Source organism: Labeo rohita, chromosome 9 (genome assembly GCF_022985175.1).
Source record: "Labeo rohita strain BAU-BD-2019 chromosome 9, IGBB_LRoh.1.0, whole genome shotgun sequence".
Lineage (NCBI taxonomy): Eukaryota > Metazoa > Chordata > Actinopteri > Cypriniformes > Cyprinidae > Labeo > Labeo rohita.
This window is the reverse complement of record NC_066877.1, coordinates 26,445,212-26,466,450: the sequence shown is the minus strand read 5'-3', so window position 1 is coordinate 26,466,450 and position 21,239 is coordinate 26,445,212. Positions and strand designations below refer to the sequence as shown.

Sequence of the window (21,239 nt, the reverse complement as noted above, 5' to 3'; positions counted from 1 at the left end):
CTTCAAATAAAAGCAGAAAATCAGATTTTTATCTCCAGTCATTTGAATTTAAAAAGTCCATTGAAGACTACAGTGCATACAAGCAGTTTAGCAACAAGATGATAAGAAACGCCTATGGAACCACAGGTATAAATAAGTGTTTTGCATAATTTGTAGTCTGACGCTAAACCTTATTTAGCATAACAGTAAGTAAATAGTAAGATTAAAAAAAGTGAATGTCATAAAATTAGTTCAGTTGAAATACAGAAGAACTCTGGAACTTCTAGTTGTATATGAACAGCATAATTGTTCATATTCTGATATTATCAGCAGTTAAAGGAGAAGTCCACTTCCAAAACAAAGATTCACATATAAGATGTTCATGTCTTTCTCTCTTCAGTCATAAAGAAATTATGTTTTTTGAGGAAAACATTTTAGGATTTTTCTTCATATAAATGACTGGTATTTTGTTTTGGAAGTGGACTTCTCCTTTAATCAGTGTTGTTAACTACATATATAATAATAATAACGTGATTAAAATATTTTAACATGCTGATACTGCTCAACGGACCTGTACAGCAAATTACAGTCCATACAGTTGACTGTTGATAAATATGATGCAGGGCAACAACTTCAAAAATTGAGTTATTTTAGATAAAATTTGTTTTATCTATTTACATACATCACATATCACACAATATCACACTGGCAGCAAAAGCAATATGACACGATTGCTAATTTTGTCCTGATCTATCACAAGCTTAAATGTGATTTTATACAACAGATTAGTAAATAAGAAGTTGGTATTTTGTTATGTTTCTGAATGAATCTTCGTTTTGTACAAATCGTATCAATTAATGATGCAAAGGCCCATTCAGAAACAGGGCCATTTACTTCATTCCTGAATGAATCGGCCATTTGAATGAATCGATTGAATGAATGACTAAGAAAGACATTTACCGCCACCTGCTGGCAGATTTAGTTTTTTATTTAGGGTATCATTTAATTTAAAGAAAAAAAATAGAAATATAGACATTAAAGGGATAAACCCTCATTTACTCACCCTTTAATGTTGTTTCAAACCTTTCTTTTGTGGAACATAAAAGAAGGTAGTTTGAAGACTGTTGGTAACAAAGCTGTTTTGGTTACCAGTGACTTTCATTGTATGAACAAAAAATACTGAGATGTTTCTCAAATGATCTTCTTTCATGCTCCATAGTGTACGTTAGGTCGTTGCAGCCTAAATGTTTATGTGTAATAAATTTTGTTGAATCAAATACAATTTTTAAATTAAGTCAAAATTTAAAATCAAATACAAAATTTAAATTTATGAAGCTACATTTGTAATGTCTATACTTTCTCATTTAACATGAAAATAGCTGTAAATAATATTTTGTGGGTATTTTCAGTCAAAATATATTTGGCGATTCATTAATTAATTACATTACATCATGTAATGAATTAGATTAAACATTTTAATCAACTGACAGCCCATTTTAGTTGTCTTGCAAGAAAAGTTCAGGGTTTTTGCTTTATCATGTGCAAAAGACACAAAAATGTGAGGATTTTTGTTCCTTTCCAGAAATAGCCGAATCTGTTATTTCCCTTCAATTCCTATAAAAATGAATGCACTACAAGGATTTCCCCCAGTATATGATGCATTGCCGACTGTGTCTATAGCAGCAGCAACAGCAACATGGTGCTTTAAATGTGATGTAATACACTTTCCACCTATGAATAAATTCTCACAGCTATTTGATATTAAAAGCGCTTGTAACCAGACTCTTTCTGTGATGACGGACGCAGTCTTCTCATCTCAGAGAGCACCTGTGATGGGCTACACTGGACCTCTCAAATTGTATTTCCCCACTTTTACAAGCTCGCTCTCACTATCTCACTTTCTTAGTAAAACCATTTTACCACAAGCTGTCCTTAGCTCTCCACCAATCACATTAAGATTTAAATTTCATCCAGCCAGCGGCTCAAGGGCACTTGAAAGCCCCGTTGAAGGAAGAGTAGAGAGGCTGTTTTCTTGCGAATGGATCGTGGCCCTGCCAAAGGCCTCCATGCTGTGGTTTGGACTTAAATCGATTACATGCATTGTTCGCTCCTCCAGAAAATTGATGTCTGGAGTTTTCATTGTTTTGCGATACACGGCCACGCCTGAGAAGAGACTCATCGCTTATCAATGTGAACAATCTCCATTAATAATACTGTGGCTTTTTTCCAGTGCAATCCCTCCACAAAGTGTCTTTGAAAGTGATGGTAGAACAAACAAACTTTGATTTTACTGCTAATGCCTTCTTCCTCACCGTTTAATTTTAAGGCTGCAAACTCTTCCTCATAATGAATCTTCATTTTATCTTGACACTAATGCAGAAATACATGAAGAATTTGCTTAGCCTATGAGAGCTAATGACGCTATCATATGGATTTAAATGTATATTTTGCAGTAATATCTTGTAGTCTTGCAGTACACCTTATTTAGCACCTTAAGTAAATAATAAATAAGACAAAGTGGATGTCATAAATTTAATTTGTTCAACTGAAATTTTCTTAACCAGCAATCTGTAAAACTAAGTACTGCAGATGTACACAATTTTATTCAAATGTCTCCAAAGTTTGGGATTTTTTTTTCTTTAAGTGAGTAGCTTGAGATTGTATCATCACACTTGTGGTAGTGTTAATGATGACTCTGATTGTCACACAATCAAACCATTAAGCTATAGTCACTGTAATTGATCATTTTAAAAATGTGTGTGTTTGTGTGTGTGTTGATACAGGGTATGATGTACTTGGAGGACAGGAGACTTGTGCACAGGGATCTGGCAGCTCGGAACGTCCTAGTGAAGTCACCCAACCATATTAAGATCACTGACTTCGGTCTGGCTCGCCTTCTGGATGCAGATGAGAAAGAATACAACGCAGACGGGGGCAAGGTCAGTGTCACATGACCCCGACAAGACAAAGGGGAATTCACTGACCTCTTTGCATAGCATCATTTTTTATATACTCTTTGTGCTGGAACAACAATGCTTTGAGTAATCAAGAAAAATGCTGCACTTAACATTCAGCTCTGGGTTTTAGAACACAACCTCTAATGACAGGCTAATTAACAATGGTTGCTAAGGCCAAATGTACACTACAAGACAGAAGGTTGTCTCTGTGCATGCATTTTAAAACTGACAGGTTCTTAAAGGGATAGTTCACACAAAAATGAAAATTCTGTCATTAGTTACTTACCTTTATGTTGTTCTAAACCCATAAGATCTTTATTCATCTTCGAACACAAATTAAGATTTTTTTTTTTTTGAAAAAAAATGAAATAGATGTTTACATATAGTCCACAAGACAAAAAAAATAGCTAAAATTATTAACAGTTGTAGATCAGCTACGTTCCCAAACTTTTGAAGGGGGTTATTTTAATATTTCAGCTATTTTTCTCTCTTGTGGACTATAGTACTATAGTAGCATCTTTTATGTAAAATATCTTACTCAGGACAGTACTAAATAAAATATAACATGCATTTTGAATGATCTCTCTTATTTTGTTAAAATTTTCACAGATTCTGCAAGAGGTTCCCAAACTTTCGCGTGCCACTGTATATTGTCCTCTAGTTTTATGTTAGCAGCATAAATGTTCATAACTGTTGTAATTAATATACCAAAACCAGCTTTTTGCATTAAAATGTAATCATAACCACCATGCTATTACAGGTGGTAAAATATAAAGCCACATGATGAATAAGTGTTTATTGTAAATGGCCTTTCCCTAAAACATGGCCAGTACTAATATAGACAGTGCACAGGATCAAACACACAAATACAAAACACCATCAGCGTAACTCACATGACACTAACATAGTGCAGAAAACATAAACTAAATAACATAACATGTTACATACATTAATGGTAACAAAAATGAGAAGATACCAAACTATTTGTTTAAAATAAATTGAGAATGTCTTTTTATTGTTCTGCAGCATATATTATACAGTTTTTTTTACTGTAAGACAACATGTTATGTTAAACCATTTACAGTTTTCACTGTATAACTTACAGTTAAAGGAGAAGTTTACTTCCAGAATGAGAATTTCCTGATAATGTACTCACCCTCATGTCATCCAAAATGTTCATGTCTTTCTTTCTTCAGTCAAAACGGATTACAGGATATCATTAAAGGAGAACTCCACTTCCAGAACAACAATTTTCAGATAATGTACTCACCCCCTTGTCATCCAAGATGTTCATGTCTTTCTGTCTTCAGTCGTAAAGAAATTATGTTTTTTGAGGGAAACATTTCAGGATTTTTCTCCATATAATGGACTGATACGGTGCCCCGAGTTTGAACTTCCAAAATGTAGTTTAAATGCATCTTTAAACGATCCCAAATGCTGTTGTTAACGATCCCAGCCGAGGAAAAAGGGTCTTATGCAGTGAAACGATCGGTTATTTATATACTTTTGAATGTCAAACGCTCGTCTTGTCTTGCTCTTCCCGACCTTTGTTTTTTTCCAGTTCATGACAGTTAGGGTATGTCGAAAAACTGCAGAAACTGCATTTTGAAAGATCAAAATCAGGGCACCATACCAGTCCAATATATGGAGAAAAATCCTGAAATGTTTTCCTTAAAAAAACACATTTTCTTTATGACTGAAGAAAGAAAGACATGAACATCTTGGATGACAAGGAGGGGTGAGTACATTGTCTGTATATTGTTGTTCTGAAAGTGGACTTCTCCTTTAAAGGATTTTTCTTCATATATTGGACTTCAGTGGTAGCCAACGAGTTGAAGGTTCAAATTGCAGTTTCAGTGTAGCTTCAAGAGAAGAAGTCTTATCTAGCACAATGATCTGTCATTTTCTAAGAAAAATACAAATGTATATACTTTTAAACATCAAATGCTCATCTTGCACTGGCTTGACCTCATGCATTGTGTAATCATGCACATGTGACGTCGGAAGTACCGACCCATTGTGTACAAAGCGTGCAAGAAATTCAGACGCCCTTTACAAAAAAGGTAAAACAATGATGTTGGACAATTTTGAAGTTGGAGGAGAAAACGAGATGCATTTTTTGCCCTGCCCTACCTTTTTTAACCTAAGTACAGAAGAAGAACTAACCGTGCATAACTTTTACAACATTATTACACAATGGGTGAGGACGCGCATCGCAGAGGTAGTACAAGATGAGCATTTGTGGTTAAAAAGTATATACATTTTTAATTTTTTTAAGAAAATGACCAATCATTTTGCTAGATAAGACCCATACTCCTCAGCTAGGATGGCATAGAGCCCTTTGAAGCTGTAATGAAACTGCAATTTGGACCTTCAACCCGTTGATCCCTATTGAATGTTTTCCTCAAAAAACGTAATTTCTTTGCGACTGAAGAAAGAAAAAAAAGACATCTTTGATGACATGGCGGTAAATTAGCAGGAACTTTTAATTCCGGAAAATGAACTTCTCCTTTAACCAAGTAACAGTTTTTCTGTATTTTTTGCCATATCCTGTATACACAATATAATTAGACTTTTGATGGGTGACCAATAAGGACTAGTAACTAGTAAGGAGCTAGTAACCACAAGTAACCCAATAGCAACACTTAAAAAACCCTAAAATCGTGGTGAAGAGTTTTTCACAAGCAGGCGTCACTCTTCCATCCTGTACCTATTCATTTCAAACAAACTTCCACCCACCTGCTACTGTGTCCTTTTCCTGCACTTCTCTTCATGTACACACTGATTCAGTCTTATCCCTCTGAATCTCCCACTTGGTGCTGTACCAGAATAGAGCACCCTGGGACTGGATCTGTTCTGTTCAGTTCCATTCATCTACCATTTTAAATCAGCCATGTTTGTTCTCCTACACAGGAGAAACTCTAAAGCTTCAGTGTGGTTTGATAGCGAGCAGCACTGCACACACATTTAGCCCAACCTGTTTCTTATTTTCTCTCCAAAGCAAAAGATGAAAAGAGTCTCAGATATCACTGATTATTCCATTGCTGAAATATTAACTTTGCAGACTTTATATATAATTCATGATTCTGTGATAAGGTTTGGTTTTAGCGATGTAAGCTTTGAAGAAACTTTGTCAAGCTGCGTAAATAAACAATAAAGCAGTGCTTGCTGTGCTTACTTGATGAATGCTAACTTTATTACATTTTCATGTACTGTATCATCCACTGATATGTTCCCTTTTGTTTGGTCAGATGCCTATAAAGTGGATGGCCTTGGAGTGCATCCACTATAGGAAATTCACCCACCAGAGTGACGTATGGAGTTACGGTGAGATGAGCCTTTTTTGCAGTTAGCTGCAACACTGACCTGACAGTCTCAGCACACGCCTACAAGCTTTGTAAATGATGTTTATTGGATTTTCTTCCAGGAGTTACTATCTGGGAGCTGATGACATTCGGAGGAAAGCCGTACGATGGCATCCCTACCCGAGAGATTCCAGACCTGCTGGAGAAAGGAGAGAGGCTCCCTCAACCTCCCATCTGCACTATTGACGTCTACATGGTCATGGTCAAATGTAAGGGAGTTTTGCACATCTCAGATTATTATTTTTTTGTTGTTGTTCTTCACACCCATGATACATCTTGGTAGAAGGAAACCTTATGAGTTTGTAACACAGGTCAGTGATCTTTGAATCTTGTAGTTGCACAAAAGTAAACTGCTACATAAGTATCGATAAGAAATTGTAGACTCATAATTAAGACATTTTATGATGTAATGTTTTTATTGTGATAAAAATATTTTATTTTATTTTATTTTATTTTATTTTATTTTAATTATGATGACAGTGTTTTAGTGTCATCCTAAAAAATAAAAGTTAAAAGTTAGTCGTAATATTTTGAGAAAAAAGTCCAGACTACAAGAATAAAGTCGTAGCAATAGGAGAATAAAGTCAAAATATTTTGAGAAAAAAAACGTCAAAATTATGACAATGAAGTCGTAGCAATACAAGAATAAAGTTGAAATATTTGGAGAATAAAGTAATTGTTCATTGAAATAAAGCTGACATGAAATAAAAATAAAATAAAATAAAATAAAATAATTTCAGATAAATGCTGTCAAAGAAGTATAAACTCCTACTTGAACACTAAATAAGAACTGCTACCAAGATGTGTTATGGGTGTGAATTAAATTAAATCAAATTAAATTAAATTAAATTAAAATATCAGATGAAAAACTAAAGCAAAATTAGATATATTGCACAGGAAACTAAAGTAAAATTAAGTAAAACATTGTTAAAATACAAAAATTTTAAATACAAAAAAAAGTTGACAACTTAAAAAAAAAAGTAAAAAATCTGTTGATCAGTGACACTTTTTCAGTTCCAAACACTCCTTCAGATTCTAAACAACAGTGTTGTTATTGTTAACTAAAACTATTGAAATTGTTAATTGAAATAAAGCTGACATCAAATAAAATAATAAAACCAAACAAAAAACTTACAAAAATTACAAAAACTTAACCTGAAATAAAAGTAAATTACATTTAAACAAAAAAATATTAATTTAAATGAAAAAAACTATTATCATATATAATATATTTACAGCTCTTTTTCTCTCAACTTGTTGATCAGTTTAAGTGTGTCACGAAAATAAAATAAAATAAAATAATAAAATAAAAATATCAGATGAAAATGTAAAGCAAAATTAGATATATTGCACAAGAAACTGAAATAAATTTGAAAGTAAAAAAACAAAAAGGTAAAGTATAAAAATGACTAAAACTGAACGTGAAATAAAAATAAATTACATTCAAACAAAAAAAAACAAGTTAACTGAAAAAATATATTTTTTCATATTATATAATATTATTTTTTTACAGCTCTTTTTTTGTTTCAACCGGTTGATCAGTTTCAGTGCAATGTCATGTAAAGAAAAGAAAAGAAAATAGATCAGATGAAGACTTTGAAGCAAAATTAGATATATTGCACAGGAAAATGAAATAACATTTAAAGTTAAAAAGAAAAAAATGAAAAGTTCAAACTAAATCTGAAACAAAAATGAATTAATTAATGCATTAATTAAAATGAAAACTTACAAATGTGAATGAAATTAAAATGAAAACTGAAAATATAAAATCTAATTAAACATATCTAAATTCTATTATTGTATATAAATAATAATAAAATAAATGACAAGCAAACACCAAATGGCATAACTCACGGTGTGCTGTAGTACTACAAAAAAAACACACACACACATGATCCTAAACTTTATCTCCATACCTAAATCTTTATTTGGTTAGACAGTGATTAATCTTTTCTGAATCATTAAAATATTGGTGTCTGGGACACTGTGAGTCATGAACTAAACAGCTATGGAAATGTATTCTCACTTGAAACAAAGTAGAGGCTTGGACCTGGAAACAATATTATGGGACAGAATTATGTTTACAGAATTTACCAATAAAGTCTCTGAAAAATGTAATTCCAGAAGAATTAACTTAAGAAATATGAAGCTTGCAGTTTTGTTAAATGGCTTATTTTAATTGCTCCATACAAAATATGTTATTTAAGTTGTTAATGCACTCTACTGTTCTAGGCGGATGAACTTATCAACTTATCAACATATTATGTGCAGTATTGTAAACACATTTTCTATTGTTTTAAAAATAGAGGGGAAAATGCATTTCACAGATGCTGAAGCCAGAACCTTCTTTTAAACGTACAGAAAGCTCACAGCATTGTTTATCCATTGTGTTCTACTTTGCTGACTGAAGTTGTGCTATGCGTTTCCCTCCAGGCTGGATGATAGATGCAGACAGCAGACCCAGATTTAAGGAGCTTGCAGCAGAGTTCAGCCGAATGGCAAGAGATCCACAACGTTACCTAGTCATCCAGGTAAGAGCCTTACAGCTGGGCTCAAATGGCTATGATATGCTCTACAATAATAAAATATAAAACTAAATAAAAGAACAACTGATAAATAAAACACGTAAGTGTCATAATAGCTTGTTTCTCCGTATAATACATGATATCTCAAACCTGATGCTCTCTGTGTCAGGGGGACGACCGCATGAAGCTTCCCAGCCCCAATGACAGTAAGTTCTTCCAGAGTCTGCTAGATGAGGAGGAACTGGAGGATCTGATGGATGCCGAGGAGTATTTGGTTCCACAAGCCTTCAGTATTCCTCCGCTGGCATACACAACCAGATCACGCATGGACTCCAACAGAGTGAGTGTACTACCCGATCACACAGAGTAATTTAATAACCACGCTCTGTCAGAGACAGTATAGCAGAGACGGGCCTCTTGTATTACAATGAATGGGGTAAACTGAAATGCCCAATTTAAAAGCGCTATTAAAGGAAGTCATGTCTTCCAAATAAAAGAGCCAGTCTGCAAAGACATTGCCTGGTCTTTACAACAGCTCGTGATTTTTTGTGGCAAAATGTGAACTGGCTAGAACAAACCTGAAATATAATAAATGATTTTTTTTTTTTTTGTGGTGAGTGTTTATATATATATATATATATATTATAAGATGCATACGTTTTTTTTCCAGCAAGGATGCATTAAATTTATCAAAAGTTAAAAGATTTTTACAGTTGCATTTCTGAGAAAAAAGTTAGAATTGCAAGTTTTTATCTCACAATTCTGTGGGAAGTCAGAATTGCCAGATATTAGTTTTTTTTCTCAGAACTGTGTAAAATAAACTCGCAGTTATGAGTTATAGTCAGTGTTGCGTAATATATACTCACAATTGCAAGTAAAAACTCAGAATTGCGAGATTTAATCTCACAATTCTAAGTCAGAATTTGTGAGATATAAACTCACAATTGCGAGAAAAGTTCAAATTGCAATTCTGACTTTATAACATGCAATTGTGAGTGATTAAGTCATAACTGTGAGACACAAACCTGCAATTCTGAGAAGGTCAGTCTTTTTTTCCCCTCAGATCTGGACTTTATAACTCACAATTGTGAGTTTATGTGTGAGTTATGCAATTCTAACTTTATTTACCACAATTGTGAGTTTAAATCCTGCTATTCTGACTTTATCGTGCAATTCTGATTAAAAAAAAATCAGAATTGTGAGTCTATATCTCACAATTGTGCATTTATAACTGTCAATAGCCAGTTTATATCTTACAATTCTGAGGGGGAAAAAGTCACAATTGTGAGACAAAAAACTCACAATTACCTATTAATATTTTTTATTCAGTGATTCATTGGATTGTCATCATTGCAGCTCTTCAAAGTTCTTATCACTTCATCTGAATACTTGAAATCATAGTAAGCCCTAGGTTTCTATTTTGGTAAAAAGTTTAGAGAGAATCAATTCACTTTGGTGGCACTCTTCAGGATAGCATGAATCCTGTCAAATATTGAAATATGTCTTTAGCAGGCAAAGGACAAGAGGTTGTTGATGCGTTGATACATACATCATGCATCCACATTTGGGTATTTTGCACATATTTACATATTTTAGGATACCTTTTACATTTTAATGCACTTTTAGTTCTCACTCCATGAAGCTCTATTTATTGCTTGTCTAAGGCTGAATTGAGTTTTCAGACGAGTCCATCATCTAACTGACGTTGACCTTGGAGTGGATGGATGCTCCCCTAGCCAATTAAGTGCCGCCCACGCGAGCATCCCAGAAAGCCCAGCCCACCATTCCTGCGCTGACAGATGCTCCGCTCTCCCAGAACGAACCTGTCTGCCGTTGAAATAAAAAATCACGAACGCAATGACAAAAGAAAAGGAAGTCTCATTCAATAATGCCCCCCTATTGATAAATGCTAAGATTCACACAGTCTTTATTTACAGGTGCTAATTTGTCTTAGCATTTTCAAAAGCAGCAGTGCTTTTGTGACATGCATTAAGGTTTTTCTGTGGAGCGGAGGGAAAAAAATAAAGTTGCCTCTAATACGTGTACCTATAATGGGCTCCACGCCTGGGCTTTCATTACAGAGGCATGCCAGTGTAAATAACTGGGTCCTCACTAAAGTGAAGATGATATTTGCCCATAGACAGGAAGTCCAGAGTGGGTATTTGCTTTGCGTTAGTCAGCCATGAGCATGTTATTAACTGTTGGTGTGCGCAGCGGCAATGGGAAAGGACTTCCGAATTGGGAAGCGTCTCGAACAGCTCTTAACTGTAACTTAGAAAGACAAAATCTCAGGGTTCAATCAGTCTTTGCCAGGGACTTAGAGCGGATTTAGCAAGGGTGTGAGTGTGTGTGGGAGGGGTGGGTGTGATGAAATGTTTCCTCTTTTCGCCTGGACCGTGTTCGCTAACTATGTGTGCCATTTTGCATTCTAACTTGCGTTTTGTTTTCGTCTAACTGGGAGAGAAAAGAGAGTGAGCGGTATGAATATCAATGAGGGACATCAATCCTTCAGAGCCTCTTTGGAACATTACAGAAATCTTTCGCCTGCAGTTTGCCGTATAAACTGAGCTTTGGGAAAACAAAACTCTGCCAAATAACCCAAACAGCGGATTGCAATATTAACTCAAATTCATCTCTACTCAACATGTTTTGAAGTTTGAGCATAATGGAAAAAGCACATTTTTGTGCATGTGTATTTGAGCTTGGTCAGTGGGTTGTAAATGTTTAATGGGATACTGGGATAAAAGCTAACATTAACAACTAAACAACTACTTTATATATATATATATATATATATATATATATATACAGCAAAAGCAGTATTTTAAAATGTAATTAATTCCTGTGATCAAAGTTAAATTTTCAGCATCATTACTCCAGTCTTCAGTGTCACATGATTGTTCAGAAATCCTTCTAATATGCTGATTTGCTGTTCAAGAAACATGCTTTTCATTATTTTGGGAAGAAATTATAAAATGTAATGCTTTTATTTAGCAAGGATGCTTTAAATTGATCAAAGGTGATGATAAAGACATTTATAATGTTACAAAATTACAAATTTCCATTTCAGATAAATGCTGTTCTTCTGAATTTTCTATTCATCAAAGAAATCTGAAAAAAATCTACTCCGCTGTTTTCCACATAATAATAATAATAAATGTTTGAGCTGCAAACCAGAATATTAAAATGATTTCTGAAGGATGCTAAAAATGTGAAAATGACAGATAAATTCATTTTAAAATATATTTAAATAGAAGAGAGTTTTTTTAAATAGTAAAAATATTTCAGAATTGTACTATTTTTGCAGTACATTGGATCAAATAAATGCAAGCTTGGTGAACACAAGAGATTTTGACTGGTAGTATGTATAGTCAAAACCAGTCATAAGGGTCAAGTTTTTTTAAATTAAAAGCAGAGTAAATAAGCTTTCCATTGATGTATGGTTTGTTAAGATAGGACTATTTGAAAATCTGGAATCTGAGGGTGCAAAAAAATCAAAATATTGAGAAATGCGGCTTTGAAGTTGTCCAAATTAAGTTGTTAGCAAAGCATATTACTAATCAAAAATTAAAGTTTTGATACATTTACGGTAGGAAATTTACGAAATATCTTCATGGAACATGATCTTTACTTAATATCAAAATGATTTTTGGCATAAAAGAAAAATTTATCATTTTGACCCATACAATGTATTTTTGGCTATTGCTACAAATATACCTGTGCTATTTAAGACTGGTTTTGTGGTCCAGGGTCATGTATATATTAGTAAATAGAGTTAGTAAATTCCTCAAAAATGATATAAGTATGGCTGTGTGGTATGAATGAATGTACCTTTTGATTGTAGAAATTACTTTAAAATGTAAATATTGAAAAAATGTTTTTTAATTCATTATTAATTTGTGTAAAATATATTGTTTTATTCCTTGCATTCTGCAAATTTAATTTACTGAATACTCAAATGCAATTTCTGAGGCCTTTTATTCACAAGGTTATCCAGTAATGGGAATTACCATACTTATTTAAATATACACTTTCAGTTCTTTGTAAAAGAAATTGCCTGCTATTATATGTACATACATACAATTACTCATTTCGTGATAGGACATTTTAAAGGGATAGTTCACCCAAAAATGAAAATTCTGTCATTAATTACTCACCCTCGTGTTGTTCCAAACCCCTAAGACCTAACCCTTTAATTAGTATTCTCTTTAAAAACAATTTAAAATACCATCTTATACCCTAAAAAAAATAGTCCTTGGCCTTTTTGATACAGTCCTGCTGCCACAGTACTTAAGTTCACAGCAAGAACAGGAAACAAAGAAAAGCAGATGGAGAGAGTTTAAGGATTAGGAATAAGAAAAAACAAATAGTTTAATTGTGATGAGATTTCTAATTGCATCAGGAGAGCTGTGTTCCTACACTCTCGTCTGTTCATTCACTGTTGCCAAGTTTTCATTAAATCTCATAAACTGTATTAATATTTGGAGCCTCGCTAGCATAAAATATTTGCCTCTCTTGAAGTGTTTAATTGTAAAGCAAACAGAAATAGATCATGTCGAAGATACTAAAAAGGCTCATTTGTGTTTCCGCAGAACCAGTTCGCGTACCAGGACGGCAGCTTCGGCATGGAGGAGATGATGGCCACTATCCCGCGGGTTGTGGCTGTGTCCGCGGTCAGCCCTGGCTGTTCCACTCAGAAGCAATCTATGGCACAGCAGGGGGCCTCGGGGCCCTCAGAGGCATTTGAAGACAGTCGCTGTAATGGTACTCTCAGGAAGAAGGCTTCACCCAGGGCGAGCACTGGGGAGGACAGCAGTGGCCAGCGCTACAGCGCAGATCCAACTGTGATACTGTGTGAGCGTGGAGCCAGAGCTGAGACCGACCAGGATGGATACATGAGCGCCATGCAGGACAAAAAGCCCTCAGGTACTCGAACGATAAACTAGAGCGAGCAAGAGTGATAAAGGAGATCTGTTATGCTTTTTGCACTTGAAATTATTTATCTAGTGTCATTTATTCTCAGTTGTCTTTGTTCAGTTATTCACACTGTACATGTTTTTACCCAGTGGTTAGTAATTAATCCTGTGTAGTCATGTTTTGAGATTTTACTTTGTAAATTTAAAAACCCTGGGTTAGTGTTCTCGCATATTTACAAGGTTAATAATATTGCCTGAACAAATACAGTACAAAACCTTTGCTTGTTCATCTGTGTAAATTTCACCTTACCCACTCTGATCATTTTAAAAGGATAGCTCACCTAAAAATTTAAATTCTGTCATTTACTTACCCTCATGTGATTTCACAACTGTCTGACTTTCTTCTGTGGAGCACAAAAAGATGTTTTGAACAATGTTGGAAGCCAAACAAAGTTGTGGAGACCACTGACTTTCATTGTACAGGCACAAAAATACTGAGACATCTCAAAATATGTTCTTTTATCTTCCAGAGAAGACAGAAAGTCATACAGTGAATGATGACAGAATGACAGAATTTGCTATCACTGTGACCTTCCCTTTGACTTTCCCTTAAAGGAGAAGTTCACTTCCAGAACAAAAATTTGCAGATAAGGTACTCACCCTCTTGTCATCCAAGATGTTCATGTCTTTTTTTCTTCAGTCGTAAAGAAATTATGATTCTTGAGGAAAACATTTCAGGAATTTCTCCATATTGTGGACTTCAATGGTGCCTTGAGTTTAAACTTCCAAAATGCAGTTTAAATGCAGCTTCAAAGGGCTTTACACGATCCCAGCCGAGGTAGAAGGGTCTTATCTAGTGAAACAATCGGTTATTTTCTAAAAAACATTTACAATTTATATACTTTTTAACCTTAAATGCTCGTCTTGTCCAACTCTGTGATGCACATGCGTACTTTGTGTAATCTGGGTCAGTATATAATAGTATAAATTGTAAAAAAAAAAAAAAAAAAAAAAGTATAAAATAAAAGATCCCTTCTTCCTCGGCTAGGATCGTGTAGAGCCCTTTGAAGCTGAATTTAAACTCCATTTTGGAAGTTCAAACTCAGGGGCACCATTGAAGTCCATTATATGGAGAAAAATCCTATAATGTTTTGCTCAAGAAACATCATTTCTTCACGACTAAAGAAAGGAAGACATGAACATCTTGGATGACAAGAGGGTGAGTAAATTATGTGTAAATTTTTGTTCTGGAAGTGAACTTCTCATTTGTAGGGAACACCAGGTATTAAAACTTGTAAGGCTTAATATAACATAAATTATGTCTCTTACTGAAATATGTGAAAGATTTACATTATTTAAAAACAAAAACACACAGACACATTGTTTATACATATTTTGGACTATGGGGGGAATATGAATATAAGCGTAGGCTTAAACCAAATGCTGTAACATCGATTTTCCCCACAAGGAGTCTAAATCCCCCAGATACTGAGTGAAATCTGCACTAAGAAACTCCTTCAGTGGCTGCTGCATCATGACATGCGTCAGCATGTTTACATCCTGCCAGGATGGCATCTAGCAAGATGTTGATCTTTAGGAAGTTTTATTCGTCCACAGGCATCTTCCTATACTTTTCTCCTCTTCTCATCACTAGGAAAGCAGTGCAGACTTACATCGCTTCTCTATTTGCCTTCGATTGAAAATTACAACCAAAAGCCGCACAATGTTGCATTGTATCAGTATTTTATTTTCCGAGTTGCAAGTTGTGTTGTGGTAAAAATAGCAACAGGTAGCGGCAGTAGCTTACAGAGTGCAACCATTTTACATCATCAAAAATATTGGCGCCCCCCCATAGTGCAAAATATGTATAAAACTATGTGGATTGTTTAAATAATTTAAATCTTTCATGGGTTTTCTACTACATATTTCAGTAAGAGACATAATTTGTGTTATATTAAACCATATGAGCCTTAATACCCAGGGTTCCCTATAGGCTACATTTACACAACAATGTAGCCAAAAACTAACCCCTGCGCTTTTAAAAAGTTTTACATATACACAACAACATTTTCAAAACGATTCACATTTACACATATCTGCGAAAACTGCCAAAAACGCTGTATTACTTATGCCAGGCCAGTAGTTGGCGTGCTGTTTGTTCGCGCTTGCCTTTAAAATCGACACATACTGTGTGTGTCTACATACCTAGCACATACTACGCATGCACATGACATAACCGTTTTCAAAGATTCCAGTTTTGGGTGTTTTTTAAAAACTTGCACTTTGAAACCCGTTTTCAAAAGTATGCGTTTTCAGTCCCCAAAACCCCATTGTCGTGTAAACGAACAGGCAAAATGCATAAAAGGTTACCTGTTTTTGACCGAAAACACTGTCATGTAAACGGCCCCTAAATGTTCAAACTATTTTGCATTACATTGCTACACACAATTTGCTACCACAAATTAGTTAGTGCCCACTAAAGCTGTTAAATGTATTATCAAGCAGTTTTCATAACACTGGGTTCAAAGCAGTGATTAATCCCTTTGAAATGTCAAATAAATGTTACACGTTGCTAAGACATTAAGAGTTCAGGATAGTTTGAAAAGAAGCTATTGAATCTTGGGCTAATTTGTGTTAATTCTTGCACAGTCATGGGCTCACTAGCACACTTTGTAACCTCAATAAAAATTTGCATTCTTCTGTAAAGTATGCTGAAGTAAACTCTAGGAAAAAAATGTTCATGGAAAGAGCTATAACTCTAGGACTTCAGAGAGCATTCTGTTGAGCCTGTATAGAAATCCTGCTGAGATCAATGGTAGTCGGCTTTACTTTAGAGCACTAGCTGCCACAATGTTCTCAGCCTGCCATCCTCCTCTCTTCTGACAGCTCTTTTCTTTTCTCATACAGATTATCTCAACCCTGTGGAGGAGAACCCCTTTGTCACCCATCGCAGAAACGGAGAGGTCCACACTCTTGAGCGAGGTTACCACAGTACCGCCAACGGGCAGCCCAAAGTGGAGGACGAGTATGTCAATGACCCGCTGTACCTCAACACCTTCCATAACTCTGGGGAAAAGAGTCACGACGTATTGCGGAAGAACGGTGTCCCGGCACACACGGCAGCGGCGGCGGTAGCAGTAGTAGCGGCAGCAGCGACTTCCAACAGCCAGAGCCTTTCCCAAACCATGCAGCCAGCGGCATCCAATGCCCACGTCACAACACAGCCTGTCTACCAAGGCAAACAAAGCATCTCCACCCTCTCAGGCCACACCCTCCACTCTGCCCATCCCGGGCACACCCTCCATCCAACACACACCCTCCATCCCGCTCACTCCGGGACCATCAAGGCCGACATAAAGCCCAAAAAGACATTTGACAATCCCGAGTACTGGCAGCACAGTCTTCCCCCCAAGGCCACTCTACACAACCCGGAGTATCTGCAGGACTGCAGCACACGCTTCTTCTACCGGCAAAACGGTCGGATTCGACCCGCCGTCGCCGAGAATCAGGAGTACCTGTCCGAGTATGCGCTAAAACCGGGCACCGTGTTGCCGCCTCCGCCCTACCGCCAGAGAAACACTGTCGTGTAGCAACAGCGGCCGAGACAAACAAGGAAAGGTTGAGGTAAAGAGAGAGTCTCACCCTGGCTCTCACACCAGCATCCCGATCTCTCCGCTCCTCTCTGAACTGGATTTAACACCCAACCTCCAATGACCTGGAACTGATTCACTTGAGTGAGCTTCTCATCCAGAGGCATTGGTCACAGATGGCCACATCAATCAAAGCTCCTTCCTGCTTGTCTCCTCACTTCAATCACCATTAAGACCTGTTTCCCCCTACCTGAGCCCAACTTTTGAAAGGCGAAACTCTTCCCAGCATTTGGTAGAGTTACACTCATCTCATTGAAAGCAAGTACTGACATTGACGTGCAACGTGGGTCGATCCATTCTTTTGTGCAATTACATAAATGTTTTGATTTGAAGCTACAATATGATCTGCTGTAATTTATGACTTCAGTTAGCATAGTTTATTTTATCACTCCATACATTTAATGTCGTATTGGGAATATCGTTGTGGGCCCCAAATGGTCCTCAATGTCGCCTACTAATTGAGACTCAAACAAAGGCTGTATACTACGTGCTGTTATGTACAACCAAATGTATGTTCTTTACAGCATGGTTTCAACTGGGACCTTTGATCACCACGTTCTCAAATGGCACATTTTCAAAAGACATTCTGTTCAAAATATCTCCATAATTCATCTACACATGCTCAAACAAGACACTTTTTATTACTTCAACTAAGCTGTTCTCTCTCATTTTTGATTCGTGAGTAAAACTGGAACAATTCCCAACTGGAAACAGTCCTATGGTCCGCATTATACGACATGCGTAAATGCAACTTGATGAAGACAAGCGCTCCGTGCTGAGAACAGTATCAGCCCGCATATGAATGAGACCGTACAGCAGCCCACCACAAAATCAATAACTTCATAAAAGCAGATCTGCAACAGTCTACTGTAATAACGTTTTTATTGTTGATCTAGCCAGCATTGATCTGTATGCTCGCAGAATTGTCACCTTAAGGTAGCCTTCCTTATTTTGTCATTTAACGTGTGGAACGAAAACCCAGATTGGGTCTACCTTGAACTTTAGAAGCTGAAATCAATACTAGCGATCCACGTAGATGGATGTACGGCGGCAAATGGATATTTACACAGCTACGGAGGCCTAGGTTTGCACGGACGACTCGACAGCACACGACGCCTGGCTCCTCTTCTGAAACATGGCCGGAAAACTGTTCTAACTATATAAACTTCACCCACATTGTGAGTCGATGAGGTGCACAAGACTTGCGATCAAGATGGCAGCTTTTTCTAGCTGGGTTTATTAAAACTGCAACAAGAAGACAGGAGTACCATCATGCAGTACCGTGAGGAACAAAATGAGAAGGTACGAATGGAATATTTGCCCTGAGGTCAGAGATGAGACTGCTTCAAATCTGTCAACTCCATTTGAACTGTCTCCCATAAGAAGCGTCTCATGGAGCTTAGTCGGGCATGTTGTTTTTCTCAAATGGTGGAAATCAGTTACATCTTCAGTAAAAACCACGCCATCCAGGTTTCTACGGCCAGATTTGTGTATAGTTTTGAACACTGCCAGTCACTATGCTTTTCCGCTAAGAGGAATAATGATGTTGTTTTGCTGGTTTGGAGATGTGAAATGGTTTTATAGCACTTAACAGCCTGGCACAGCCGCATGAGTTTGTTTTAAACACCAACGGCACTGATTGAATACTCATTTGTTATAATCATAGCTACATGACGATAGCGAACACCACCCGCCCACATACGTTTGTTTTGCTCTATCATTTTTTTTCTCTTTGTATGCTTTTTTTGTGCTTATGAATATGAAGGTTTACGGTTACATGGAGCACTTTAATTAATGAACATCACAAAGACAGAGCGGAGTTCTTTTCATTGTGGGTATTGCTGTTCCCATGTGATAACAGATTAGACAAATGACATTTTTGGCTCTCTACTGGAAACAAAATCAGGGAATGTTAGTGACGCGCAGTAATTTTGCCAAACACAGATGTTTACTAATTGAAGTATTTATCTCAAGCTTTTAACCTTAAAAATAATGCAGTTAGAGCAGAGTTTAAGGTGGGTCGCAGTAAATGAGTGCTAAGATTACCTATATAACAATAAGACGAGATGTCTTTACAGGACAAAACTGATACTTGAAATTGCTTCATTTTAGCTCCTATAGAGTTTGGAAACTAGTTTAATTAGCAGTTATGAAGTAAAGTGTGTAGAACTAAGGCCAAATGTTATTTTTTTCATCTTTCTTGTATTTATGATGAACCTGAGGATTCTGGTTGAGGTTATGAAAAGCCCAAAGAAGTGCAACCTCTATTAAACCCTCTTGCGTACAGTTTCCAAGACGGTTGAAGCTTTCAGTTACCATCTCTTAACCCAATTAAAGGCAAGGACCATGTGCATATGCTACTGATAAAGTCACCACAGGTCAAAATCTATATATGTAGCAACTGCTGTGAATACAGGGTGGGTAAAGATCTAAATCCATCAAGTGAGGAACAACTAGACCAAAATGGAGGTAGGAGAATGCCTGAAATGTAAGGGTTACTGTTTGCGAAGACTTTCACTTCTGTTAGAGACTGTTAGAGGATGGAATTCATTCTCTTTGGAAACATTTCCACTTTCTAGAAACTATAGGAAATGAGGTTTGAGCACAAACATTTTGTCTCGCTGCACATTGTTCATTGGTGACTCACTTTTAGCTGAATCTAGAAGAACATGAGAAGACATTTTGACATGAGCTTGTGTATATATACTTGAAGGGGCTTGAAGATAATTATGTGAAGAGTAGCGAGATATTGGTGAAGGCTTATATTCCACTTTTTTTAAAAAACATTGCTTTAAATATATGAAGGCTGAGTTCACTGAGTTCCAGTGCTAGACACTTGAGTCAACTCTTTGAAGTGCTTAAGTATGCTTTATTACACTGCACATCTAGATGTAATGTCTGGCTGTCATGCTCTTCTCCATTATTCAGTCAATGGGTTTCCATTCAAAGTCAAAGAGAACAAAATCGTCACTTCCTGATAAACTAAATATCACTAGGAAAAGTAGGAGAAGCCACTGAATATAATAATTTTCATATATAATAAATTACTTGAGCCTCAGAGTGAGCAGACAAAACACAATAAATGCAGTCATTGCTTCTTTCGGAAGTGGATGCCTGTTGTTAGGGAACGCAGTCGAATTATACAGACTTTGCTTGGGCATTTAAGAATGGCCATAACAACATTTCAGAAGCTACAAGATCGGTCCGCTGGTTAGTCAGGTTATGCCGTGCCATAGCACAAAGTCACATGACTTATTTGCTGCGCATGAGTTTCCATCTCCTTTTTTTTTTTTTTTTTTTTGCACAAGTCAAAAAACACCTCAAGTGAGGTTTTTTGTCAAGTGAAATTTTTTGCGAATTATTAATAATAATAATTAATAATGCACAACACTGTAAAAATGTCTAATGGGCCATTCACACAGAACGTTTTTCCATTCCAATGCGCTACTTTTCTATTATTTTTCTGTGTAAACACGCGATTGACGAATGTGCATGACCTTTACGGTCGCATCTTGCGTCTTTTGCAGCGCCTCTCACATGAGCGCCGCGTGTTCAAGACGCCTTGTCAGCTTAATAAGAATTTCAACTTTTACATGCAGCACCGCTCATCAATGTCAGTTCCAAAGCAGTGGACCAATCAAAGAATACCCTGTTTGTATTCCCTGAATTATATAATCTTTCTTTAAGCGATTATCACAGAAATATCTCTGTCAACTGAATATTGTCGTTATTGCATCACGTCTCAAAAGCGCGTCTCGAAAACCTTGCGTTCTACGCTGCGCTTTTTTAAAAACCATTCTTGAGCGCTGCGTCTCACGTTTTTAGGCGCAAAGACGCATTCTGTGTG

The 21,239-nt window shown here is 36.3% G+C and overlaps 1 protein-coding gene across 3 annotated transcripts in view; it reads left to right on the top strand.

Annotated features, from left to right (window-relative positions):
* The window catches only part of LOC127170958 (receptor tyrosine-protein kinase erbB-4), a 391,542-nt gene extending 370,849 nt beyond the window's left edge, over positions 1-20,693 (top strand). For all 3 annotated transcript variants that reach the window (XM_051119332.1, XM_051119331.1, XM_051119330.1), the window contains 7 exons: positions 2,763-2,918; positions 6,188-6,263; positions 6,364-6,510; positions 8,735-8,832; positions 8,996-9,166; positions 13,419-13,752; positions 16,650-20,693. In XM_051119332.1, coding sequence (XP_050975289.1) covers positions 2,763-2,918; positions 6,188-6,263; positions 6,364-6,510; positions 8,735-8,832; positions 8,996-9,166; positions 13,419-13,752; positions 16,650-17,332 — 1,665 coding nt within the window. In that variant the 3' untranslated portion in view covers positions 17,333-20,693. The remainder of the gene's footprint in view (positions 1-2,762; positions 2,919-6,187; positions 6,264-6,363; positions 6,511-8,734; positions 8,833-8,995; positions 9,167-13,418; positions 13,753-16,649) is intronic.
* Positions 20,694-21,239: the final 546 nt, after the last annotated feature.